The sequence below is a fragment of the Clarias gariepinus genome, chromosome 21, assembly GCF_024256425.1.
Source record: "Clarias gariepinus isolate MV-2021 ecotype Netherlands chromosome 21, CGAR_prim_01v2, whole genome shotgun sequence".
Lineage (NCBI taxonomy): Eukaryota > Metazoa > Chordata > Actinopteri > Siluriformes > Clariidae > Clarias > Clarias gariepinus.
The window spans coordinates 20,617,171-20,645,145 of record NC_071120.1 but is presented as its reverse complement, the minus strand read 5'-3'; the positions used below and the strand labels follow the sequence as shown (position 1 = coordinate 20,645,145).

Sequence of the window (27,975 nt, the reverse complement as noted above, 5' to 3'; positions counted from 1 at the left end):
GTTGACGTCATCACTGTTGCCAGCTGAAGAATTTTCATTCACATTCTCGCAGGCAGCCTGAAGCCTCACCTCTCAGTCTCCTTGTTTTTTTTTTTGTTTTTTTTTGCTCTGTAAGAATCTGTCTATTTATTTATTTACGATGGCTGGAACAGAATGAAATTCAAGCAGTGCACATTTTTGCTTCATAAATATAAAAGAGTGAGTCGAGTGGCACTGTGCATTGCATCAGCCTTAACATTATAACCACTGACAGGTGAAGTGAATAACATTGATTATCTCCTTGCAGTAGCACCAAGAAGTGAGTGAGATATATACAGTATGCGCCAAAATATACATTACTGAAACTCGAGCGTCTCAACCTCGCATGTGCGTTTTCCGACGGGGCAAAGCTTTAGCCGCGGAAAACTAGTGTTCCCAGTAGTGAAAAGGAAATTGTGTTGTGCAGTTGTTGTTGGAAATGGGTCCCTCGACGGAGGAAAAAGTATGCATAGTTGAATGTTATTTCCGCTCATACGGAAGCGGTCGTGAATAGGCAGTTTAAAAAAGGTGCCAGAACAATTCCTTCCGATACCCTATACATTTCACCACCTGATGCCTATGTGTGGGGAATGTTCAAGGAGAGAGTGTTCAACTGTAAAGATCCGACAATAACTGTGCCTGCTTTACACCAGCAAATTGTCTCTGCAAATCGTCTGCAGCAACTGTGGTAAATCGAATCGCTAATAATGTGTTAAATATGTTAGTTTCTTTCAGGAGAAACAAGGTAATATTGTTCGTCTTTTCATTTCAGTTCTGCATATTTTGGCGCTTACAGTATTAGCAGCAAATGAACATTTTTACCCCTAAGTTGATATATTGGAAGGGGCAAGGGTAGGGATTTGAGTGACTTTGAAAAAGGTCATATTGTGATGGCTAGACGACTGGGTCAGACCAACTCCAACATAACAGCTCTTGTGGGATGTTCCTGGTCTGCAGGACCTACTAAAAACCATCCAAGGAAGCAAAACTGGTGAACCTGCAACAAGGTCATCGGTGCACATGGGGAATGAAGGATGGGCTTTGTAGTCTGATCCAATAGAATTGTTAAAAAAAAAAAGCTAATATTGCTTTTTTGACAGAAAGGTGTCAGAACAAACAGTGCATCACAGTTTGTTGTGTTGCCACAGACCAGTCAAAGTTTTACATCCTGACCGGTCAAAAGCGCCTACTTTGGGCATGTGAGCATCAGAACTGGACCACAGAGCAGTGGAAGGATGTTTCCTGGTCTGATAAATCAAGATTTCTTTTACATCATGTGGATGACTAGGTGTGTTTGTATTGCTTACGTGGTGAAGAGATGGCTCCATAATGCACTATAGGTCAACGTCAAGCCAATGGAGGCTGTGACATGCTTTGGGCAATAATTCTGCCAGGAATCCTTGGGTCCTGCTGTTCATTGGGATGTTTTTTTGATATGGTGTTCCCTGATTGCAGTGGCCTCTTTCAGCAGGATAATGCACCCTGCCACACTGTAAAAATGGTCCAAGAATGGTTTGAGAAACACAAGTTTAAGGTTTATATTGAGGCCTAACTTAAATCTTACACGATTTAAAAGATATGCTGCTGACGGCTTGGTGCCAGACACCACAGCACATCTTCAAAGCTCTTGTGGAGTCCATGCCTCGACAGGTTTTTGCAGCTATTTTGGTCAGCACCTGAGCATAAACACACCATGCAGGAAAATGCAAACAGGATAAATGCTGCATATGCATATTTAAGACACATTAAATCTCTGAAACAAATGCAAGAATATTATATAAAGTAATATGCATAGTTTTGTATTAAGCTGCATCTTACAGAGCAGGTGGGCTCAATTTCATATGAAAGTTTGTTTCTTTATTGTTCACAGGTGAACGCTTGTTTCCTCCTCCATCGGGACTCAGTTACTCCACCTGGTTCTGCGTGGAGCGGTTCAGCACACCTCCTCACACACACCCAGTGCGTTTACTAACCGTCGTGAGGAGAGCCACGGCGTCCGAGCAGCACTACGTCTGTCTGACCATCGTGCTCTCAGCCAAAGACCGCTCGCTTATCGTCTCCACCAAAGAAGAGCTGCTGCAGAGCTACGGCAAGCCACGTTTCTGTTTATGCAGTTCACCAGTTTCATAAAAAATATTTAGGTGTTATTGCTTAAAGATTTGACTGTGATACATTTTCATATATATATATATATAAAACTTTATTTAGTAACTACTATCAACTATTCTGTTATTTTCATTTATAGTAAATGAGCGTGTGTGAGAATGAGGAATGTAGGTCTGGACCTACGGGAGTTTGAGAGTTGAGCCTCTGTGTATGACTGATAGTGTATGTGGGCCAAAGATGAAAAGGGTTTATAAATAGCAACAACAAAAAAAGGTGTATATTTATAATTGAAGATTTTTAAATTCTGTACAGTACATCTTAAATATAGTCTAATTTATACTTTTTTTGTACAGATTACAAAGCAGTCCTTTTTCTTGAATGAAAAGCTTGCACATTGTTTCCATAAACACATTGAAAAAGCAAATAGCAAATTAATATCGATTGTTGATTTCCAGTAAAATAAATCCGTTTAGGCACATCTTATTTTTGACACAAATGACCCAATATGAATACAAATTTTTAGTTAGTTATAGTTTCTGTGATCGTGGCTATAAGGGTTGTTTTTGTATTTTATGTCCATAGTATGAGATATATTAGGAAAGTCTTTTCAGCTCTTTTGTCCATGACTAAGTACAGTATGTGTAACTTGACTTCCTGTGTGGTTCGCTCCACAGCGGATGACTTCAGCGAGGAGTCGTCGTTCTACGAGCTGCTGCCTTGCTGCGCCCGTTTCCGCTGTGCTGACCTCATCAGCGAGGGCCAGTGGCACCACCTGGTGCTGGTCATGAGCAAAGGGATGCTAAAGAACAGCATGGCTACACTCTACATCGATGGCCAGCTGGTCAACACAGTCAAGGTGAGATAAACATCAACTCCTTTATTTTCTGGGATTTTATTCACTATATTTTATTTTTTAAATGGTTGTATTTTCCAGAGTATTTTCCATTTGGTTGATTTGAAAATGCCAAGTAGAATTTATTCAGTATTCATTGGTCATAATACGGCCTTTTTAAAATTAATTATGGCTATTAAGTGTCATTATCCGGCTTTCACATTCCGTCGGGTCACCCAATGTTGCTTGTTTCCTGTTTGTGATTGTTTTAAAATGTTTGATCCCTCAGTTATGTTTAGGTCATTACTTTTAGATTACTTTGTTTACGATTACTTTGTTACGAATATTTTAGATAGTGCATAAAATATATTCATGTTGCTCATTTGAGTGCTTCTTTTCAATCATAAATCATATTCAATCGAATTCAAACCAATTAAATCGTATTTGCAAAGTACAACTTAACCCTCTGGTCTACTCTGTAATGAAGCCTTGAATCATATCCTATGTGTGCAGCCCAGATGGTAATCTATATTTTCGTGAAATGAGTTACTGAGTTTGGCAGTTTGTTAAAAAATAAAATTATATATATATATATATATATATATATATATATATATATGATCTTCATCAAATGCGTCAAGAATATTGGCAAATAAAATGTGCCTAAAATTAAAACACAAAGCAACTTCTGATCTTTTATGTCTTTATTGGATACACTCATTTGCCATTCAAAATGTTTGTGGTAAAACTAAGTAAACCCTTGTATATGTTTAAGTGAACCCATATATATATAATCCATATATATATGGAAAGAAATTATCTATATATATATATATATATATATATATAAAATTGTATTTTTAATATATATGTACACTTTATAAATACAAATTATATATATATATATATATATATATATATATATATAGTGTACACAATGCTGCAATTCATTGATTAGACTTCAGAGTATTTTAAAATGTTTTTTTGCTCATGAATTAAATTGACTGTAATCATCTCTCAAAATGAAAGCAGGTGGAAAGTAATATTTTTTAATATGAAAAAAAGTTTTTTTTTTGTTTGTTTATTCAGTATTTTTAACTGAGTTGGGGTTAATAATGTAATATCTTCCTTTTATGTCTTGCTTGTACCTCTCTTGGGTTTTTGTAGAAACACCACACCTCCTTTGTGATTTCCCTTTGATTTTTCTGATCTGAATTTAGATAAAGCAGCAGACCTAACAACCACAAACCACACTGTCACCTCAAGCCACTTCCTCCTTCCTGCCACTTTGACTTCTCTCTCTCTCATTTTCTCTCTTCCTCACTGTCTAGCTCCACTATGTACACAGTGTACCTGGTGGCTCCGGTGCTGCCAACGCTCCTGTGGTGAGCACGGTGTACGGCTACATCGGGACTCCTCCTGCTCAGAGGCAGCTCTCCTCTCTGGTGTGGCGTCTGGGACCTACACACTTTCTGGAAGAAGTGCTACCTGCTGCCAGCGTGAGCACCATTTATGAGCTTGGGCCTAACTACGTAGGCAGCTTCCAGGCCGTCTACTTGCCATGTGAGTCATTTTAGCTAAACTTGGATATTTTAAAATTATTATTGAACACATTTGTGTTAAAATGTTTGACCTCAAGGATTCTGGACAAGCAGTTTGTGGGTTATTATAAGAACTGTATTGAATATTATGACTGATAAATGTTTAATCGTTTCAACATTTTTCATATTGAAGTAAACAATTTATGCTATAGAAGTGGTAGGTTGGTTTCATAAAATAGTGGACAAATTGTGTAAATTTATAGCTTTTTACATGCAAATGTAATGACACTATGCAGTTTTAGTATTTAGTATGGTAAAATTATTCCAGGCACCAAGTCGAAGCAGAGATGCTTATTCTCAGTGCTTTAGGTTTGTAAGTGAACCCTGTTGCCATAGCAACATTCAAGAAAACTACAAAAAAATCTCTCCAAAAAGAGAATTTAATTGCCTTCTCTGGGGGGAAAAAAAACCTGTCTGGAGATCATTTGAGTCAAGGGTGCACTCATAGTTTGTATCCATGTCTCTTGTGCAGGTAAAGACTCAAAGACTGAAGCTGTGCCTCCATGTCCTGTATCACTGGTTCCAGAGGAGAAAGTGTCTTTCAGTCTCTACGCCCTCTCTGTCTCGTCCCTCACCGTGGCCAAGATCCGCAAAGCCTACAACAAACTGGACAGCAAGGCCATTGCCAAACAGGTGAACAAGTTACCAGTGCTGTACAAGGTTTTGAGTAATATACATTAGTAATAATAATAAAAAAAAAAAAAAAAAATATATATATATATATATTTTTTTTTTAGTTAGCATTCTGGCTGGTGTAATCAGAAGTAGAGGGTTACCAAGTACATTTATGTCATAACTGTACTTATACTTAGAGGATATTTAAATTTTTTCCTCCACTACATCCAACAGCAAATATCTGTATATTTGCTTTACAACATTTCTGCCCGGCGTTGAGTTACATTACCTCAGTGGAGCATAGTATTTGAAGTGGTAATATCACCACCTGCTGACTATTATGTGTAATGGCGTAATTTGCCTTCCCTCTGTGAAAAACTTATCACTGTAGCTGGTGTTTAATATCAAAAGCAGGGATGGTTGCAGACAATGACCAAAACCAAACAATTTAAAGAGAAAGAGAGAGTTTTTATAATGACAAAGGCTACTGTGAGCTAAAACGAGCTCAATAGTTTTTTTTCTTTAGTTCATTTGGACTTAAGTACGTTTGTAGTTTTACTCAAGTAGAAATGTACATAAATGACTTCTACTTTTACTTGTAACAAAAATAAATTACCTATAGTATCTCTGTCTTTACTTTACTTTCTTTCCCCGTGCATTCTTTCCCTAGGTGTTCATTTAAAGCATTGAAGTGAAATTGCATTTGTTTAATTAATGCTTCACCTATCAGAAAATAATATAAAATGTATTTTCTAATAATGATGTAATGTTTATGTAATGTCCTTCCTAAACATTGTATTAGTATTCCCTAAAACGGGGTGTTAGTATTTCCTAAACAATGAAATAAAATTAGTGTTTGGCAGCACGCTTGGATTTTGGAAGTTAAGTAAAGTGCTCTGTATGTGGTGGACGAGCAGAGTCAGCGTCACGCTCTGTCCCTTCACTCCCAGGTGTGTTAGAATCAGGATGTAAAAACATCAAGATGGAATTGACACTTTTAAGTCAAAGTTATCAAGGATTTTTTAAAATAATGAATATTTCCCTATTTAAGGGGATGTTTACAATGTATGTTTATTGTAACAGTCTATTGTCTGTATTATTATTATTATTATTATTATTATTATTATTAATAATATTTGTAAAAAAAAAACGGAACTATTTTTACAGCTGGCAGTCTCGTCTCATGAGAATGCCACTCCAGTAAAGCTCATCCACAACGCAGCAGGACATCTGATCGGACCCGCCAGGACCATTGGCGCTGGTGTGATAGGCTACCTGGGTACGAATTTAATGATGTTAGAAATTTGCTTAAGTTTGTTGAGAGTTTTACAGCTGTGATGGTTTGGAATGTTAATTCTTCTTAATAGATAGTACTTTGGTTTCAATGCCCTCTGCAGGTGTGAGAGCCTTTGTGCCTACTCCAGTGGCCACCACCTTGCAGTATGTGGGTGGAGCTGCTGCCATCCTTGGCTTAGTGGCCATGGCATCAGACGTGGAGGGGCTATACGCAGCCGTCAAAGCCCTGGTGTGTGTGGTCAAGAGCAATCCACTGGCCAGTAAAGAGATGGAGCGTATCAAAGGATACCAGGTGAGCTCCACTTTGTGTGCACAAAGCCCTGTGTATTAGACCTAATTTGCCTTTCTGTTTTATACGTTTATAACCAAATCGTTGATTTATTTGATTTATTTGATAATTGATTCAGAGTTACATGTCTTTTTCCAAGGCATGGGAAAACCAGTAGTAAAATGGAAACTTAATTCTGCCTAAACAAATTCCATATTTTGTCGTGCCATGTTTAGGCTTGCTACTGTATTTTTTATATTCTCTCTGTGTTTGTCTTTAGTTGCTGGCCATGCTGCTGAAGAAGAAGCGTTCTCTATTAAACAGCCACATCCTGCACCTGACCTTCTCCTTAGTGGGCACAGTAGACAGCGGTCATGAGACATCCATCATTCCCAACTCCACCGCCTTCCAAGACCTGCTCTGTGACTTTGAGGTATAACTACTGTGCAGTGTTATATGACTATGCAGTCTATTTTTTTTACCAGGTGTAGTTTAGGATCTGTCTGTTGTATTCTCTACATACAGGTTTATTTTTTGAACCAGTTTTTAGATAAGGATTGTGCTTCATTCATAAAGTTGATGAAGAGCATGAGTGTCTGAATAGTTTAGGCTAGATTCAGGCCTGGAATGAAATCTCAAGGAGCAGGTATAACTATACAAGTAGTCCCAGAGTTACAAACGAGTTCCTTCCCAAGAGCACGTTTGTAAGTCTGATTTGTTCTTAAGTTAATATTATATGCATTTGACATGAATATACAATGTAAAACATTCCACTTGACTAAATCTCTGTCAAAACCCATAATCACACCGAAGGAAATTAGTCTCAAACAGTGTTGTGTTTGCGCCTTTAAATCGCAAGGGAAATTCCAGACGCCATTTTTGTCTATTAAAGAGCAAAAGTGGTTTTCCACTGTATTAGACTGTGAACTCTGTTTTGTTGAGGATTTTCTAAAATTAGGATTATTCACCATCAGGACAGCTTTACAGGACAGCCATTTTGCTTTCGGACTAATTAATTGAAACCGGTGAGGCAGACTCATTTCTCACGTACAATATACCAGACTTTAGTCATTTTATACATTTATTTACGCACTGAAAATATTGTATATAATTGTAAAAATTAGTCTCTATTTTTTGTACAATACACGTGAGCTACATTTGTGATTGACCTGGAAAAAGAACCGTTCGTACAGTATCTGCGGAAATTGGTAACTCGAATGTTCGTAAATCGGGGATTACGTGTACTTATGTGATTATTCACTAGTTGGTTGTTTGATGCATGTATTTGATACTTCATGAAGGAGCCCTTTTTTTCTCTACAGGTATGGCTGCACGCACCATATGAACTGCACCTGTCTCTGTTTGAACACTTCATTGAACTCCTGACTGAATCCAGGTGGGACTTTTCACCCCGGAACAGAATTTCTTTTTGTTAAATAAGTCTTGTTTCCCTTTTGGTTTTAGCCAATACATACCTTTATTTTGGAGATTTAGATTAACAGTTTATTGTAATTTAATAAAGTTGGATTTTTGTCTTCTGATTCCAGTGAGGCTGCTAAGAACGCTAAGCTCTTGCGGGAGTTTCAGCTGATCCCCAAACTGCTGCTGACGTTGAGGGACCAGACGCTGTCTCAGCCTACAGTGGCGGCTATCAGCAATGTGCTTAGCCTGCTTCTGCAGGGCTTCCCCAACTCCTACGATCTCCTCCGGTACACCATTCACCCTCATTTCATAAAGCACACATCACCTTCAGCAGTACATAAGTGTAATCTTGAACGAGTATAATCATAATTTTTATTGCACTATGCTAAAAATATCCGTTTAAGCGTCATTTATACTGTATGTTAATCATGGCTTGAAATGATTGAACCGGTTTGGCTCAGAGCATTTTATTTCCTGTTGGCACAATAAAGCTGCAATCCTGTTAGGGTTTATAAGGGCCATTAATATACTTAAGTGCATTAATAAAACACTGAAGTTTGAGTGTTTTCTGGGACATTTTGTGCTTCAATTTTAGGTATGGCCAGTTCATTTCATCCACTTTGCCCACGTTCGCAGTCTGTGAGAAGTTTGTGGTGATGGAGGTTAATAATGAGGAAAATGTCGATGGAGGTGAGACATCCCTGATTTAAACATCAGACGTGCTATTTAAAATGCTGTACTTTATTTTTGTGTAGCAGAGTTAAACATTGTGAATCGAGCTTACCAAGCAGTTATAGCAAATGCTGCGTTCTGTCCAGGAAATGAAGAGGATTTCGGAGGCCTGCTCTCCTCCAATGTAATTCTGCTGCGCAATCGACTGCTAGACATCCTGCTCAAACTGCTTTTCAGCTCCAAGGAGAAATGCACCGTTAATGCACAGTAATGTTTCACTTTTATTCGTTAATGTCCTTAATCTTTAGAGCCAGCATGTTGTATAGGAAGCTTTCCTGTAAAAGGAGTATAGGATCTTTTTAAGATTATTTTAAACGTTTGATTTATTTTAGCCAAGAACATAAAAGTTTTATTTAACAAAAAACAAGACAAATGAAGTGCATGTCACTGAGCCATATGTTACAATCACTGTTCTGATCTCTGACTGTTCGTACCCTGCAGGGCGTGTGAGGAGCTTGTGCGCACGCTGGGGTTTGATTGGGTGTTGATGTTCATGGAGGAACACGTGCATTCGAGCACAGTAACTGTGGCGCTTTGGATCCTGGTGGTGTTGCTGAGCAATCAGAGCATCCTCAGTCGCTTTAAAGAAGGCCTGTGCGGAGGAGGCTGGCTCGAGCACACCGATTCGGTGCTCACCAACAAGATCGGCACTGTGCTTGGTGAGTAACGTGAAGCATTCCTACAATATAGGACAGGTAGGATTGTTCTGAATTATAGAGCTACATCAGGTGCACTTGTTTGCATTTTTAAATACAGTACTAATATAAAAGCTCTGAGTATTAAACTTTGTCTCACGTCTCACTTTGTCTCACAATATTTTTCCGGTTTTGGTTTCAGGGTTTAATGTGGGTCGCAGTGCAGGTGGCAGGTCCACCTTACGCGAGATAAACCGGGACGCCTGTCATTTCCCAGGATTCCCTGTGCTGCAGACTCTACTGCCCAAACACACCAACGTGCCTGAGCTTTACTTCCTGCTCATGGCGCTCTTCCTGCAGCAGCCTGTCACTGAGTTGCCCGAGAGCCTGCAGGTACATGTCAGTATGCAACCTTTTTTCCCCTTACTAATCGTACTCACCGTGTGTCCTTGTGCCAGAATGTGTAAACATTCTGTCCGAACCTGTGCTCTTCTCTAATGACCTCTTTTCCTTTATGTAAAATTCCTGCGGCTATGATTTATATCTGTTTATAACATTACACTGCATTTACGATGTTTGTAACATCGTAAAATATTTCATCATCAAGTGCTGTCAGTCGAATAAAACTGTTATCTGTGATTAATGCTCCTTCCAAAAGTCTTTCTTTTGTTTTTAACACACCTATAGTAAATGAGTGCAGTTGCCATTTGTCATTGATTAGGAGAGGTAGTTATGGCTACTTACTGATGTTCAAGTTGTGTCGAGAAAGTGCAATAAAAGTAACTTTTCCAGCTTTCTCACTTTCATTGTCTTTTTCAGTGTAAAAATAGTTCCCCTTGATGGTAGCTTGAGCACATGAGTTTGATTTAATCTGGAATCCTTTCATAATGAAACTTGCAGCTCAGCACACCTAGTGATGTTTCCTCAGTCACATTTGCACCTGCCGTTATCACGCACAGCTGGGTAACCATGCTGCTGTGATTAGTTTACATTAAAAAGAGTAATGTGTTAAAATATCTATATTAATCACAATGTGTTAACATGTTAATATTAACAGTCCAAGTTTAATATATTGGACCAGCATAGTAATTTTCTTTATATTTAAATCACAATTGTTTATCACAGCTATTTAGTCAATTTAATATTTTAAAGAATTTTTATTTATCTTTATTAGTCGTTTTAAATCATTACAAAATATCAGGCTAAAGCTATAAAAGCTATACTTTTTTTTTTTTTTATACTTCTTATACTTCTTCCTACTAATTATTTGCCCAGACTAAGTACTATAATACTTGTTTTAGTGTCTATTGAAGATGTTCTTAGCCTTTAACAGTTTATCAGAGCAGTGCAGAAATAGCGTTTTTATGTTTAGTGTCCTAAATACCACTATGTCCTATAATACCATGTCCTAAAAATCTTGTGGTAAGTTTCAAGATTAGAGTAATAGAAGTTGAATGAATCAGGAACTACATTATTGATAGTTATTGATTTAGGTGATTTAACTTTGTTGTGTCTAGTTGTCGTCCAATTAGTCATCTGTTAAATTTCTTTAAGCTGATTCTTTAAGCTAATTTTATTAGCTTAAAGCATAATGAGCTGAAATCTGACCTGAATTTTTGTATCAAATTTACTCGATAATGTGAAGGTTCTAATAACATAACATTCAGGCAAACTGGAAAGAAAATGACGTTTCGCTGTGTCTGTGCAGTTTGACCTGGATTCCATCTGGACGTTCATCTTTGGGGTTCCAGCCTCCAGTGCCACGGTGGTGAGTTCCATCCACAATGTGTGCACCGAGGCAGCCTTCCTCCTGCTGGCCATGCTGCGCAGCATGCTGAACCTGGTGAGGCCTCAGCTTCTGTTTCCATTCAGCCTTTTGACTATTTGTAATCACTAATTGCTGATGGCTTACAATAATGTTTAACCTACTGCAGTGAGCTGTAACATAATCAGTTATGATGAACCTATAATGCAGGTTATATTTCTGTTGGAGATTTGCATTTTTTATCTATGGGCAGTGGCGGTTTTAACTCCCACGTTTGGAACAACAAAACCAAATGATTATTATTTTAATAATTATTATTATAATAACATTCCTAACACTATATAATGAACTGTACAACCTCCGACTAATTCTAGAGATTGGCACCACAAAAAAAACTTCATATAAAACAAAATACAGCATTTCGAAGAAAATACTACAGTATTGGAATTTCACACATCTCAGGTCCAATGTTATGTAAGCTAGCAACATTACAAACATATTATTTTTTCTTAATAGTTTTGGGCAAACCTGAAATATGCATCATGTCTATAAAACTATTTACATTCACAGATTTATGAATGAGCTGTGGTTTATTTGGTATATAGGTGTGTTGTTTTTTTTTTCCCCCGTGAGGTGAGATGTTCACTCCCGACTCACCATCTCAAGTGGGAGAGTTTCCCAGTCCGTATCCTGCCTCACTCATATCAGATCAGAGCGCCCACTCCGACATGGACCCACATGTTGACATAATAGATGTGATGTGCAAATGAGTGCTAAAAAAACACCATTGTTTCGCCCCAGCAAGGTCATATTATCATCACTCTAAATCTGAGTCTGCCTATGGTTCAAACAAGGAAATGTTTTAAATGTGTAATAGTTTGTAAATTTCAAATAATTCAACATTCATTGTCTTATTAGTGATTAAAAAGATAAAATTATTAAATGGAACATGAACATGATGTGTGTTTTTCTTATTCTTTTTTTTTAATTACATTCTTAAAGGAATTTAACACTGATTACCAGAGAACAAAATAAAGTTTAAAAGTCTAACATTAAAATGTATTAAAAAAAAAAAAAAGTTTTTGGTTGGTCCATTTATTTATCGTAATTTATGGAAAAATATTAATATAATTATATATTATTTTTTATTATTATTATATTGTTATTGGATAGTGTAAGGAAATGGATCATTCACTTATTTTCTTATTTATTTAAGTGTTTGCTTGTTTGTTCATTCAATTATTATTTTATTAAATTTCTTATCTAGTTTAAATATCTTGGTGTATGCCTATCTCATATTTATTTCACTCTTTTGTTTGTAGCCTTGGCAGTCAGAAGAGGAAGGTTCTTGGCTCAGGGAATACCCCGTCACACTGATGCAGTTCTTCCGTTACCTCTATCACAACGTGCCTGACCTGGCACCCATGTGGCACAGCCCGGATTTCCTGTGTGCCCTCGCAGCTGCTGTCTTTCCCTTTAACATCCGACCCTACTCAGAGATGGTGCAGTCCTCTTTTCACCCTTTCACTCACAATATAAACATTTTATTTTTTTATCTATCTATTTATTAATTCTCACTTTATTTTAGGTCAGTGATTTGGATGATGAAGCTGGCTCACCAGCTGAAGAGTTCAAAGCCTTCGCGGGAGACACAGGCATGAACCGCAGCCAATCAGAATACTGTAACGTGGGCTCCAAGACATACTTGACCAATCACCCGGCCAAGAAGTACGTGTTTGACTTCATGAGGGTGTTGATCATGGAAAACTTGTGTCTGTCTCCTGCCACCAAGCAGACGCCCATTTTAGACCAGCTGCTGGAGGTGAGACTTTTTTTTTTTTTTTTTACTGTTTATAAATTGACTTGATTAGATTTATTCCTAATTTGTTAGATAGAATCACGCTTAGTTGTGATTTAGCATTCACATTATGGTAGATCTTGATTAATTCTCTCCTATTAAAACACCACACATGCTTCAGTGTCCCCAAGACTGTAATTTAGTATTTAAAATATGTGTACAGTGAGCATTTACGTGCCCAGACTGATGGTGAGGGTTTTTTTGTTTGTTTGTTTTGTTTTCAGTCCTCACCCGAGCGCTCGACCAGAACCCAACAGAAAGAGTTTCAGTCGTACATTCTGGATGGTGTGATGGAACATCTTCTTGCTGCTGATGTGCTTCTGGGTTAGGATTGCATTTAAACTACAAATATATGCTGACACATTGTTCAGCTTTAAGAAACTTATTCAGCACTCTTTTAATAGTTAATTCTCTTCCTACAGGAGAAGACGCATCAATGCCCATCACCACTGGGGGGAACTACCAGGTCCTGGTCAACAATGTGTTTTACTTTGCCCAGCGGGTGGTGGACAAACTGTGGCAGGGCATGTTCAATAAGGAGTCCAAACTGGTGGTGGAGTTTATAGTACAGCTGATCAGCCAGGTGACCCCAGTGATGAAGCTCTCAGTCTTTATTTATAAACAAACTTCCATATATGCTCATTTTCACATGGAGTATATGGCTAAAGATTATTTTTATCACTAAATGGTTCATCTTTTCACTGGTGTATAAATATTTATTTATTTATTTATAATATCTGGAGCGAACCAATTACAGACTAGACATTAATTAAAAACTAAAGAATCAAATGTTCTAGGTTGTCATGATTACTTTTTCTTGTTAGACATTTCTATTTAAGTTGAAGTTACTATAACATAAAGGATGCGTAGTGTTTATACTCCTGGTGGGCCGCAGATATCTGATACCAGTTTGATGTGGCAATGCAGTCTTAGTCTCTGCATGCAGGTGTTCATTTGATTATCAATCCAAGTCTGTGTTTGAAATGGATATTTATATCTTGGCTGAAGCATTATTCTTGGGTGTCAAATTGCAATCTAAAAACCTATAGTGATTGTGGCAGGAACTTTTTAAATGTTTGAGGTGAACTGGGAAATTTGTAAATTCAGATTTAAAAAAAAGTGTTATTGTAGTTAAAAATATTATTAACACATTACAGTTAAACCTTGGATTGCAAGCATAATTTGTTCTGGAAACATGCTTGTAAGCAAAGCACTCGAATATCAATGTGAATTTTCCCATAATAATAATGGAAACTCAAATGATTCAATCAACAACCTAAAAATATTAACATAAAAATGATTCATACAAATTATAAAGTTAAATATAAAACAAATTAACCTGTACTTTAGAGGAGAGAAGGAGAAGTTGTTCAAGACCAAGGTTTTACTGTAATGTAAATACTAGGGATGCACCGAAATGAAAATTCTGGGCCGAAAACGAAACCGAAATTTTTGGATGCACTTGGCCGAAAACCGATACCGAAACCGAAAATGGCTTCATTAAAAAAACATGTTTAAAATATTTTCTTTTTGTTTGTATTAAAAAAATGTTGCATATTGCAACTTTGCTGTCCTCATCTGAAACTTTGAAGTGCTTCCAAACCGCCGACATACTCCGTGTTTGATGCGTAACGACAGCGCGAACGAGACGGGAGGATGGGAGAGGCGTGGCGACAATTTCGGCTTTTATTTTCGGCGCTTTCTTACGTTTCGGCCGAAACCGATAATGCTATTTCGGCCGAAAATTTTCGGCGGCCGAAATTTCGGTGCATCCCTAGTAAATACTGTACATCTGGACTTGCTATGGAATTTTGCGAATTAACAACTTGGAATGTAAATAAGGCGTTCACATTGGGTATAGTTAGTTGCATAAGTTTTTGGACTGTGTGTAATAAAATATATATACACTCAGCAAAAAAAGAAACGTCCCTTTTTCAGGACTGTGTATTTCAACAATAATGATGTAAAAATCCAAATAACTTTACAGATCTTCATTGTAAAGGGTTTAAACAATGTTTTCCACGCATGTTCAGTTAACCATAATCAATTAATTAAAACATGCACCTGTGGAATGGTCGTTAAGACCTTAACAGGTTACAGAAAGTAGGCATTTAAGGTCACAGTTCTAAAAAAGCAGGACACTAAAGAGACTTGTCTACCGACTGTGAAAAACACCCAAAGAAAGATGCCCAGGGTCCCTGCTCATCTGTGTGAACGTGCATTTGGCATGCTGCAGGGAGGCATGAGGACTGCTGATGTGGCTAGGGCAATAAATTGCCATGCCTTCAAGCAGCTGGTCGCCACACCAGATACTGACTGGTACTCTTGATTTTGAGCCTCCCTTCATTCAGGGACACATTGTGAAACATTTATTAGTTGAAAAACAGTTGAAAGTCAGAGGACGTTTCTTTTTTTGCTGAGTATATATATATAAATTGTTTGACTTAGGGAGCCACCTCAGTGGATTCCAAAATAAAACATTCAAGATGTAAGATTGAAGTGTAGATTTTTAACCCAAATTCTTTTTTTTTTTTTTTTTAAACAAAGTCTTTATTTTCACAGCCTCAAATGTAATTTTACAACTGACTAAGCAGTTTGATGGCCCGTTGTTTCTTATATTTTTCGGTGTTGAATTAACATTTGATAGCTATTCATGAGAAATCTAAATATGCAATCCAAAGACGTGTCGATGGAAATGAGGGAGGCCGTAGTTCGGCTGAAAATTTTTTTTTTTTTTTTGAGACAGAGCAGAAACTTTAACAGTTGCCAAAAAGCGTTCTTTAAAAAAAGGAATGAAGTATTAAGCTCAGCAACACTAAGGCCCAGGAGACAACTACAGACAACTAAAGTGGATGTTTATAGAATTTAGTGTCTGGGAAAAAAACAAACCCACTTTATAAAATCTAGGCTAGTTAAGAACATGCTGAAGGAGATGACATTGCCGAAGTTTGCACGCAAGAGATGTTTTCATGAAGAGGGTTTACTTCAAGATGCAAACCACTGGTGACATACAGGAATAAAAAAGACCAGCCTGCCCAGCTTAGATTACCAATATACAGTAGTGTATTGATGGTGAAGGATGTTTCTTTGTTTATGTTACCTGCTGTGTTAAATACTGTCAGTTAAAGAAAAGCTTATTCCTCAGCATTAACAGGGTTACCATAGAAACAAGCTCCTTGTGCTGGCTGGCGTCTTCATGCAGTCAGAGCGAATGAGCCTCTCATGCAGGCTCCGAGTTACATTAAAAACACATTATTAACACGAGTATGAAAGGAGCTGCAGAAAGCCCTGAGAGACGGTGTAAGCGTTGCATAATTTAGCATACTTTGCACTAACAAGCAGATGAGTGCGCTTTTGGGGAAAAACTGATTGAATTAGCCACCTACTCTGGAAGAAAAGCAATCCCTTTTGCATGCTGAATTTATAACCCTACATGTTCTAATGTGAGGTTGTGTAGAAGTTATGAGAAGTTGCAGGAAATAACAGCAACCTTTATTTTACAGCTTACGCAGCTTAAATCTAAAGTCATTTATCTTCATTTGTAAGACCCCCACCACAGGCTCTCACTATCATCTGTTTCTTGTTCTTTATCCTACTTTCAGTTGAAAAACTCCTTCATTCATGTATTTTCACTACACATCAATGAATCAGGTTTTCCTGTAAAAACTCGAAAACTGCAAGTCCGTTATTAAATTGTGTCATCTCATTGTTTTCTCCTTTTTTTTTTGTCAACTTCTTTCATTAGGCAAAGCGGAGGTCTCAGGGATTGTCCCTGGATTGCATCTATCACTGCCTGAATCGCACCGTCCTATATCAGCTCTGTCGCCCGCATAAGACCGTTCCCCAGCAGGTGGCGCTGCTCGATTCACTACGCGTGCTGACGGTCAACCGCAACCTGGTGCTAGGACCCGGAAACCACGACCACGAATTTGTGGCTTGCCTTGCGCACTGTTTAATCAATCTCCACACTGGCAGGTGAGCCATGATTTTATTTATCTACATACATATAATAAAACTGTAAAGTTGGCGTGTCTGTACATTTAAGATATTTGCACAAAAATTATTTGGAGGGACATTGGTTGAGCAACCGAACACGTCAAGTTGTTTTTTAGATTTTTTGTCCGTCTGTCTGTCTGTTTGTTTGTGCACGCATCCCGTAAAAACTATTGAACAAATTTCAATCGGGTTTTCATAGGTGTGTTTGGTCGAGCTTGAGGTAACATAAGGGCTTTGTTTTATTGCAATTGGAACACGGGAAGAGAAGATATGCCACTTGAAAATTTAAATGGAAAACGCCCCATATCATAAAAAATAGGATAGATAAATAGATGGCGCTGGATGTGTTCTTAACTTGCTAATAACTAATATGGAATAATGCTGTTGTTCTTTCGGCTGCTTCTGTCATATTTTAATACGCACTTCTGAAAGTGCGTTTAAATTCTACTTAATAAACGCAGTCTTACACCTTCATTCTACGCACTTCACGGTAAAATGTAAAAATTGTAGTGCATTCCAAAATTTAACAGGTGGCGCTGTACATTTTGTAAAACGCGCCTTTACTCCAAGTTCTCTATAGGAAAGAATAAGTACAATGTTGAAACAAACGCTTTAGTTAATCGACTTGGCTTGCAAAAATTGGATCTATAGAATTTGCTTTGTGATTTGGATAATATTGCTGTTTGGAAAGTTTTGTTGCTTTTATTTGACTAGGCTTAAAATGTTGAAATGCAGATTTTCAGGGAATTTGCTTTATGATTTGGATATATATAAATATATGCTATACTTACTTATTTGACTTGGCTTGTACAGTAAATATGGGTTTTTGTGATTTAGCTGTTTTTTTTTTTTTGTTTGTTTGTTTGTTTTGGGGTATTCCATGCAAACGTAGTTGCGGGCACAGCTAGTGAGATATATTTTTAGAGAGCTGGCAAGAACAACGTAGAGAAGTCAAGATAGTAAAGGTTTATAAAGGATTGAGGGTAGGTGCAAACCAAATGTGAAAATGGGAGCTTTATTAGGTTGGAGTTAAATTTGGAAACACTTACACACAAGCTCTGTTAGCGATCTCACAAAACATGTTAAGACTGCTTTGTGCCAGTTTCCCTGTGGCAAGTGTAAGCTATCTTATTACTAGTTATGCAGCTCAGTCGATGTTTCAGTAGATGCCTGTTCATATACAGTACAGTGTATCTGTAGATGGTGTGGTCTTTAATTAAATAAAGCTGTTAAGATGTTTCTAGGCCACCTTGAGTAGTTTCTACATATTTGAAAAAGGGTAATTTTGCTAAATGTTAAATGGAGCGACATTAAGAATGCATGTTATGTTGAAGGTAGAATCTGTTTTCAGAGAATCGTTGTCTTTTCTGCTTTTCTAAAAATAAAAAGGAAGCCTGTGGGAAGTGTTATTTAAACCAGTGGTGATGAATTTGCTTGTGTCAGTTTGAGACTGTGTTTAAACCAGCTCTGAACATTCGTATGTGGGTTGGAAAGAAAGCCTTTTTTGTTTTTTTCTCTTCTTACTTCATCTGATATTTTTCCTGTGTCTCTGACTCACACTGGAACACAACAGCTTGACAGAGGATTGCGTTGTCAGGAGACAGTTACTAGGCTGACTCAGAAATCTCCACTTCAAGCTCATGTAATAGTTTGTCTGAAGGTGAAGAGAATAAATCAGAAACAGAAAAAACAAAAATCAGTCATTGGAAATGGGTTAAAATGTAATTACACTGCTGTTTACCTGGCTGATCTGACCACAGAAAAGAAATAAAAAAAAAAACAGATAATATCTACTATCAGGTGATAGTTTTTTTTTTTGTAAGACTGTTAGGGCACACTGCATTAGGGATCATGACACCTGTTTATTGTCAATAGTTGAATTAATTATTAATAGCTGTTTTTGGAAAAACAAGTCACATGATTTGCTGAGTTCTGTTCGTGCGCTGTGTGTTTTTAATTATAACGTTAATCCTGGTATTTCTGTTCATGGATGTGCTGTTTTATCCTTTGGGGTCAATGACGACATCATTTTGTTCTCTTTGCCAATGTTTTTGTAAATTAAATGATGTATCAACCCAGAGACAATGTGTACATAAACGGAAAACCTTTTTTTCCCCAAAAAAGAGCTTATGTCAAATAAATGCTATTTTTTCAAGAAGGGTTTAAATTATTATTATTTTTTTTAATAACATAAGTCAGATTCTCATCTACACGCACACCAGTGTCCACCCTGAGCGGGCGGAGCTACATTCACAGTCAAATTTTATGTCATTGACTCGATTGAGATTTAAATAAATGTTTAATTGTTTAAGTAGAATGACTTAAATAGGCTTTCCCTATGTTCAATATAGTAAAAGATTTATGGCATTAAAAGCAATCCTGCTATCTATTTCACAAACATCAAGGGTCATTTATGTTCGATCACTGACACTAATTCTGAATTCTTACACTTTTGAATGAATAATTTTTTCACTTTCTAGCACAGAAATCAGAAATATCCATTCCCAGCTGTCTGACTCAGGAACCCCTGGTAATGAGCAAGTAAACAGAACCGCCAAGGAGGCATTATCTAAAAAACAAATCAATGTATACCTTTCACAGACTTGAAACCAATTTTAAATGTATACATGAAAAATAAACAACAATTAGAATAGGAACAATGTCTAAATAACAAACTATATGAAATAAATCCTGATGTTGGAACAAAACATACATTTCTTTTTCAAACTCATTGGGTTCAAGTCATTTATACATGATGCAGAACAGGACACTCAAAAACCTACACACACATTTTTGCTATCAAGAAAAAAATCCACCATGTTTATCATAGAAAACCCTTCTGTCCATTAAACATATTTAGTTTCACTGTAAAATAAATCTTAAACATCTTATCTAGTTTTATCAAATAATATTGAATAACTAAAACCGCCCCTCCCACGAATAAAGCTGGAGAAGCTGGCCACATGCTATTTTACCTGCACAAGCGGTTCTTGAACCTTGTCTGATATGCGAATTAGCAAACAACACCTTGGTGTCTTTGTGCTGTCTTTTTTATTTCTTTAAAAAGTGTAATTTGCTGAACTGCAGGCTGTGTTTAACTCGCCTTAGGCACATTTTTGTATTAAATTAATTTCACCAGAGGATGTAAACCAACAGTTCTTTTAATTCTTTGACTCCTGGATAAAATATATATTTCTGATACAAGAGGTGTAAATAGAGTCGGTCTTTTGTCCCATTTTTCTTTAAGCCATTCACATGCTTAGGCATCCTTCAGATAGTAAAAATGTGTATTGTGCAGTTTAATATTAATAAGGTGTGTAAAATGCTTCTTATATTACCCTTGTGTTGTGTTACAGTAACGTGGAGGGGTTTGGGTTAGAGGCTGAAGCTCGGATGACCACCTGGCATGTCATGATGCCATCAGAGAACGAGGCCGATACACAGCAGAGCCAGGATGTCAGCGAAGGTACAAATCTCTCTGCCTATTTGTCACTGATTTTAAAAGCATGTCATGGTATATTCTACATTCTTCTTTCTCATCATGTTTCAGCCGTATATTAATTTGTGAACCATGTAAATTAATGCTAACAGGTCGCCAGCTGCTGCTAAAGGCAGTGAACCGGGTGTGGACCGAGCTGATGCACAGTAAGAGACAGATGCTGGAGGACATTTTTAAAGTCTCTCTTCCTGTCAACGACCGAGGACATGTGGACATCGTCACCGCCCGACCTGCACTAGAGGAGCCCGCCGCCAAGAGCTGGCAGAACCACCTCAGTGAGAGAAAACACTCGCACACTATTAACACCTGTTTTACTAATTGACACCAACATATTTATTGAATTAAGCAGTGGAACTTTAACTCGGGAATCAGATAAACACATCCATCAGCCACGAGTGCTTATACCCAGTTTGACATCAAGACACTCTTTATTTATGTGTCCTCTTCAGCCCATGAGAAGAAGTGTATTAGCAGGGGAGAGGCCGTGGCTCCGGCAAATCAGTCCAAACTGTCTCGGGTGAGCAGTGGATTTGGCCTGTCCAAACTGACAGGCGCCCGGCGAAGCAAAAGGGAGAGCGGCATGAACAAGAACAACCTCTCGGCACAGGTACCGAAAAACGACATCACACGCTGTGGTGTTTTAGCGTTTTTTATATATATATATATATATATATATATATATATATATATATATATATATATATGTTTCAGTAGAATATGTTCTTATTTAAACATTACATCTCATTTTGTTTAATTTTTCTATCCATTTTTTCTTTATACATTTTTTTTTCATTTAATTTATATTCTATTTTTAGCTGCATAAATAAAGTCTTCATTTATTTATGCATTCTTTGTTTTTCTTCCTCTCGTCTTTTCTTTCTTAAAAATATTTTCCCTCCGCTTTCAGTTTTTCCTTTCCCTTTCTTTTTCCTTCTCCTAAACTCCTTTATCTGTGTACGTACATTACACATTTATTGTATACTGTATTTGACATGATTTGTAAAAACCTTGGCTTTGAAGGGTGCGATATAAACAAGCTTTATTATTTCTATTATTATTATTATTACTATTGGTCTTCCACACTTGATTTCATTGTTCTTGCCTGCAGAATGCCTGCCAATTTAAACTTAATGTGCAGAAATCTTTTTTTCTTTTTTGTTTACCTTTGCAAGGAAACCTTTCAGTGGATGTTCACACACATCGCAGTGGTGCGGGATCTCGTGGCTATGCAGTACAAAGAATACCAGGAGGTTAGCATTTTACAGATTAAAGTTTCAATCAAATATCCCCTAGGTGTCATCAAAACCAACAGCTAGGGCTGAAGCATAATCTTTAGGGCAGCTGATGGTGATTTTTTGCAGATATTTTTTGGATATTATAAAATCTTTATTATAAAATGTTGATTGATCTGTCAATCAAGCCATTTGGCATCAGAATTGCAAACAATAAGCACATCAGATTTGAGCAAAATTAAAGCTGTCGCATCATTTTTTTCCTACATATACAATTTACCAGCCTAAAGTGACTCTCATCCGTCTTTTTGTAACCCTTATGTGACAGAACCCAATTTTTTTTGTAATATCTCTACACAGATCTGATGTTTTTTTTTAGATCAGATCTGAGTCACTTTCGAATGTGATACATATCCATAATTTCATGCCATCCTCCAGAGCGAAATCCCAAGCATAGTCTTCCTAAAATTGCTCCTATTGTTTGAAATGAGTGCCCGCACAAATAAAGTGTGAATTAACCCAGACTGCATGAGCAAAGACGTATTAATGTTTGCCATTTCTGAGGACTGTTCAACCACATTGAGTTTGATAATCACTTGTAAATACGAATGTGAACTATCTTGCCATTCAAATTTGATCTGACCCAAAAAAACAAAAAAAAAATTTGTAAAAATGTGGCTTATAAAGTGAACATAGCCTTTTATAGCACAACCATTAAATGAGCAGTTTGTATTGTATTAAAAAAATGTCTGTACCATTTTTACATCTACTGTATAAGTTATATTTTTACTCAAGTCGATTAATAGGGTCATAGGGAATAAGGTCAGTCTGGCAACGATGATTATTTTCCAATAATAGAACATCTTAGTGATTTTTATTCCCATTTTATTCCGTTCCCACTGCAGATATGTTTAAAGATTGCTAATTTTAAGCTATAAAATAACGCCACTTAATACTTTTTTAGTTCTATTACGTTTAATGTGGTGGAACATCCACAGAACGCGTTAGTTTAAGTTGTCACCTTGTCTTCCTTGTCAAAATAGTGAGAAACTGCACTGCGAAACTGCTAAAGTTACCGTCTTATTTCTGACAGTTAGAAAGCTGTGACACTTCACAGAGTGAACTCCTCACAGAGTTTATTCACCACATCAACGATTGTTTTATATATGTGTTTGCACGGCTCATTCATCCCACAGGTATCTATGTAAACTGTAAAATTTTTATCCTCCTTTTATTATTCTAACAGAGGCAGCAGAACGCACTGAAGTATGTGACCGACGAGTGGGCAGCAATAGAATACGAGTTGCTGCGTGAGCGGGGTCTATGGGGACCTCCTATCGGTTCACACCTAGACAAGTTCCAGCTGGACATGACCGAGGGACCCTGTAGGATGAGGAAGAAGATGGTTCGCAATGACCTGTTTTATATCCATTACCCTTACGTCCCTGACAACGAGCCTAACAACAGCTTTCAGGTAGTGTGTTTAGGTGTATCTGTCACTGTGTGTTCAATAACTTAAATAAATTTGATTCTTTAGAATTCATGTATTTTATTTTTATTTGTTTTATCCATGTGCAATGCAAAAGTGTGTGTGTGATGTATTCAGGCTCAGTTCAGCAGTTACTACATAACATAATGTTTAGCACAGAGAAGGTTTAATTGGAGGACAAGAAATGCTGTAAAAAAACTATAACTAAGACTTAGAGCCAATCTGTACCCTTATGCACTTTCCCTCCTGTCAGACTCCTATTCCAGTACCCTTGTTGGGGTCAACGGGCTGGGTCTCAATTCAGGTATAACCTGGTCTCATGAATGAATCATTCAACAGTGATGTTGTTCTTCTCACTAAAACAGTTGCATGATGCTGGCGTGGCCAAAACCTTGACAGTTTCTGTCTCTTAAAATTCTGTGTTGTACCAAAAATGTCTACATAAAGACAGGGGTCGGCAACTTTAAACGTACAAAGAGTCATTTGGAGCCATTTTCCACAGAAAAGAAAACACCGGGAACCACAAAACCCTTGTGACATCTAAAATGAAGATAACACTGCATGTATTGTTTTTACCGGATATATAGAATTTTACCCATGCTATATATATATATATATATATATATATATATATATATATATATATATATATATATATAAACTATAGTGTGTTGCATTTATGAAATCAATGAACTGCTACAGAGAAAACTAAATTTCTTGCATGCAACAAAAACATTTTAAACTCTAAAAAAAAAAAAAAAATAGCTACTGGGTTGAAGGTTACTTTCAAATAAAATACCCTGAGTCTCCCTCATATTTATTAAATAAAAAGCCGAACTGAAATTATTCACCTGCCATCATTCTTTTATCCTGTGTACTGAAGCGTGCAGTCAGCTGTCAACCTGAATAAAAAAGACTATTTATATAAATCGTGTGCCGCTTGGTGTCGCAAATCGGCGGTTGTGATGCATATTTTGAAAAATTAAAATTTTATGTCATTTACACAGTCATACTGTACACAGTACGACAATATGCAGTGAAATGCTTATACCATACAACCGCCTGTGACCTTAAAAACCAAGACTATCTGTAAGAAATGAATGAAGCAAGAATAGAATATAGAAAAACTTTAGCTATAGAAAATATAGCTATAGAAGCTAAGAATAAATTATATCTTTTTTAAAAAGTAGCTGTACAAAATATAAAAAATATCGAAACTGTTGTGAAAATTGACAAAGAATTTTAAAAGAAATGTCCAGGGTGTGTGCAAATGTGCATGAATGTCCATAAATTGTCCATAAATGTCTTGGGTTTGTGCAAATGTCCATAAATGTGCAATGTGCAAAAAATAGTTTAGTCATGTGTGATGTTGTAATTGAAAGACGGTATCGCAATCCTGACTGCAACAGAGAAAACAGTTCATTGTTGGGGTGGTGTTTTTTTTTTAGCGACAAAAAATTAAACACGTTTTATTTTTATGTTACAAAGATCACCATAATCTTCTAATTAAAAATTACATTTAAAAATAAATAAATAAATAAATAAAATTGTAATTAAATACTAATAAATAATAATAATTTATTTTCTTTTGTCTTCTGAGTTGCGGGTTGCCGACCCCTAATAATAAGGCTTTACTTATCTTCCTCTGTGAGACTGAACATGTCGCATTGTTTGTTAAAATGTTTGCACAAGGCTGATACTCTGTACTGAACATTGGAGGCTGAAATGTATTTATGCAACTTTGTTTTTTTGTTTTTATTGTTCTGCATATTATTTGAATGCATATTAACCCATTTTAAACAGAAGATTGCTTTATGCATTCATATCATAGTTTAATATTTTTCACAATTTTTCTATTCTGAATAGGAATAATATACATAGTATATCGTAAACTGTACAGTAAGCTTGAGTTTGTGATGCTAATGGGTGGTACTAATGGGTCCTGACTATGTATGCTGTGATTTGTATTTTTTTATTATTGAACTTAATGCTATTACTCCTAGCTTTGATCAAATATTTGTTATTTACAACTGTTAGTTCAGTGCCCTAAATGCCTGAGCATTTTTACAGTAAGATCTCTGCTTTTATGGATGTTTTTGTGTAAACGTTTCACAACGTGTAAAAACTGATTCATATTTAATTCTGTCTTGCTCTGAACCCCAGAAGCCGGTGCGTTACCGAAGAGCCATCAGCTACGACAGTAAGGAGTACTACATGCGCTTGTTGTCAGGAAACCCGGGCATGTACCAGCACTCCATCCATCAGAGCACAGAGGGAGAGAGCACACAGCAGGAGCCAGAGCATGGCGAGGACACCATCGCAAGGGTCAAAGGTAAATCTACTCCTGTAGTGTTGGACATTTTGGTTTCAGAAGACTGGCTAGTTCCTCTAGGCTTGTATGAAAACAGGGTCCCACAGGATGTCAAGTCAGGTGAATGTGGTGGCCATTTCAACAGCACATCGATGTTATCACTGGGACGCCCGATCCATCTCCGTCATTAAACATAGTTTGTGATGATTTAAACAAGAATTGGCTATGTTGCTAGACTACGAAATGATGACTTTTTTTTTTTTTTTTTTAGGGCAGCCTGTACAGTATATTTATCTTACTCTTGTAATAAATTTGACAACACAACTCTGATGTCCTGCTTTAAGCTGTGAGCAGTTTGGTTCACATGATCACAACTCATAAAGTGTTTCACTAGTACGTAGGTCTTGTGGCTGTCATTAAATAGTGGTTGCTTTTTTAATGCTGTTAAAAAAAACTTCCACACATACATACAGATGCTTCCTTTTACAGATTTTATAGAGATGTTTATTTAAGCTTTTTGCGCTAACATACTAATTCCATTCATCATCATCATTCCAACAGTTATATTTTCTTTTTTTTTCTTTTTTTTGGTATTTGCACACATGGCTTTAAAAAAAACTATTCTGCATAAAATTGCCTATTTTTTTTATTATTAAATTAAATTTAATTTAAAATTGCATAGAAACCCCCATCAGATTGTTTTTCACTGAAGAGATGAAGCGCTATAGGAACACAGCAACAAGCGCAGCTTTTCAGTGTGGAACGTCGCTTGTTTTTACGCTTTTATCTGAAACTGCTGTGGGATGATTAAAACCTACACCAGTTCCTAAACTTAATTATTTCCTGGTGTTACATCATGCGAAAAGAAAGGGACAAAGTTGTCTGGCTTAATCTGTCTCTTTTTTTTGCTACTTGGTTCTTCGGTGATTAAATTTTTTTTTTCCTGGATGGAACAGAAAAAAAGTGGTTTAATGATCTTTCCAGAATGTCAATAAATACCACCACTGCAGATGGAGAGATAAAAGGTTTAAATAAGTCTCTCATTAATAAAGTCTCGATGCACACCATTCAGTGCAACCGGGACCCTTGTGCTCTAATGTTCTCCAGCAGTCCTGTTATTACTGCTTCAACTGTGTTGTTAAATCACAGCATGTTGCTAATTGTTGTTTGGTACAAGGCTACATGATAGAAATTACAGATGAATGGGAAGAAAATACATAGAGGGAAATGTCAGGGTTTAGACGAACCAGGTGACTTTACCATAAAAGATATTTCCAGATAATTTGTTAATTATACCTAGGGGGAAAAAAAAGACTGGCTTCATGTAGAAGTCATCTTATAGCATCATTCAGAGACATTTTGCTACCAGGTCCAATGTATAAATAAGTTCATGTTAAATTTTAATTAAAAATGTTTATTCATTTGTTTGTTGCATGGTGACGCAGTGGTGTTAGGCACTGGTGACTTCGTTTTTTGATAATGGATGTCCTGTTTATGTGTGCAGGCCTCGTAAAAGCTCCCCTGAAGCGTTCCCGGTCCACAGCGGACGGCGGAGACGAGGACGGTCCAGAGCAGCTACAGGAGCTGCTTGAGTGCGGAGCTGTAGACGAGGAGCAGAAGACCGACAACACCACCCTGCTTCGTCTGCTGGAGGAGGGAGAAAAGGTTAATAAACTGTCTTTTTTTAACTGTTGTGTTTGTCTAGATTGTCTTCAGTTTTGTGTGCGTGTATTAAAGGCCTCGTTACCCTTTGTTTTTTCAGATTCAGCACATGTATCGTTGTGCTCGGGTCCAAGGGCTGGACACCAGCGAAGGGCTGCTGCTGTTTGGAAAAGAACATTTTTACGTGATCGACGGCTTCACTATGACCGTCACCAGAGAGATCAGAGACATCGAGACGCTCCCTGCAAAGTGAGATTTTTTTGCTGTTCAGATCGGTTGACTATTTAGTGTTACCTGCACGATCAGTTAAGGAAAGAAATAAATATGAAATACTAATGTAAAAAATATTTACAGAAGCACCATTTTAACAGTTTTTACAGTTTCAGACAGTGTTTAGGTTGTGTGTCACTGAACACTAACAATTTGATTTAAGTGGACAAATGTATTCGACACCTGCCCATCATACCTGTATTACTTATGAACATTCTACTTCAGATTTTGTTCCCTTTTTATGGCTTCTGAAATAATGTGTACTTCTAACATCTTTACAGTATTTGTAATAAATTCAGTTATTTAGTTCAAGTAGTGTTGTTCTCCCTAATTTAGTCATATTCAGCTCCTCCCGTCACTAGGGGGCT

General features: G+C 36.9%; 1 protein-coding gene across 5 annotated transcripts in view; it reads left to right on the top strand.

Annotated features, from left to right (window-relative positions):
- wdfy3 (WD repeat and FYVE domain containing 3) overlaps positions 1 to 27,975 on the top strand; it is a 106,501-nt gene that overhangs the window by 57,751 nt on the left and 20,775 nt on the right. For 3 of the 5 annotated variants that reach the window (XM_053481515.1, XM_053481511.1, XM_053481512.1), the window contains 27 exons: positions 1,889 to 2,107; positions 2,799 to 2,980; positions 4,288 to 4,519; positions 5,030 to 5,190; positions 6,340 to 6,451; positions 6,570 to 6,760; positions 7,017 to 7,169; positions 8,059 to 8,132; positions 8,284 to 8,445; positions 8,754 to 8,848; positions 8,977 to 9,097; positions 9,332 to 9,549; positions 9,728 to 9,924; positions 11,234 to 11,368; positions 12,613 to 12,792; positions 12,879 to 13,112; positions 13,373 to 13,472; positions 13,571 to 13,731; positions 16,894 to 17,123; positions 20,501 to 20,610; positions 20,736 to 20,918; positions 21,093 to 21,250; positions 21,816 to 21,893; positions 23,122 to 23,349; positions 25,528 to 25,696; positions 27,180 to 27,340; positions 27,438 to 27,586. In XM_053481515.1, coding sequence (XP_053337490.1) covers positions 1,889 to 2,107; positions 2,799 to 2,980; positions 4,288 to 4,519; positions 5,030 to 5,190; positions 6,340 to 6,451; positions 6,570 to 6,760; positions 7,017 to 7,169; positions 8,059 to 8,132; positions 8,284 to 8,445; positions 8,754 to 8,848; positions 8,977 to 9,097; positions 9,332 to 9,549; positions 9,728 to 9,924; positions 11,234 to 11,368; positions 12,613 to 12,792; positions 12,879 to 13,112; positions 13,373 to 13,472; positions 13,571 to 13,731; positions 16,894 to 17,123; positions 20,501 to 20,610; positions 20,736 to 20,918; positions 21,093 to 21,250; positions 21,816 to 21,893; positions 23,122 to 23,349; positions 25,528 to 25,696; positions 27,180 to 27,340; positions 27,438 to 27,586 — 4,393 coding nt within the window. The remainder of the gene's footprint in view (positions 1 to 1,888; positions 2,108 to 2,798; positions 2,981 to 4,287; positions 4,520 to 5,029; positions 5,191 to 6,339; positions 6,452 to 6,569; positions 6,761 to 7,016; positions 7,170 to 8,058; positions 8,133 to 8,283; positions 8,446 to 8,753; positions 8,849 to 8,976; positions 9,098 to 9,331; positions 9,550 to 9,727; positions 9,925 to 11,233; positions 11,369 to 12,612; positions 12,793 to 12,878; positions 13,113 to 13,372; positions 13,473 to 13,570; positions 13,732 to 16,893; positions 17,124 to 20,500; positions 20,611 to 20,735; positions 20,919 to 21,092; positions 21,251 to 21,815; positions 21,894 to 23,121; positions 23,350 to 25,527; positions 25,697 to 27,179; positions 27,341 to 27,437; positions 27,587 to 27,975) is intronic. The other 2 variants (XM_053481514.1, XM_053481513.1) reach the window with 2 other exon arrangements.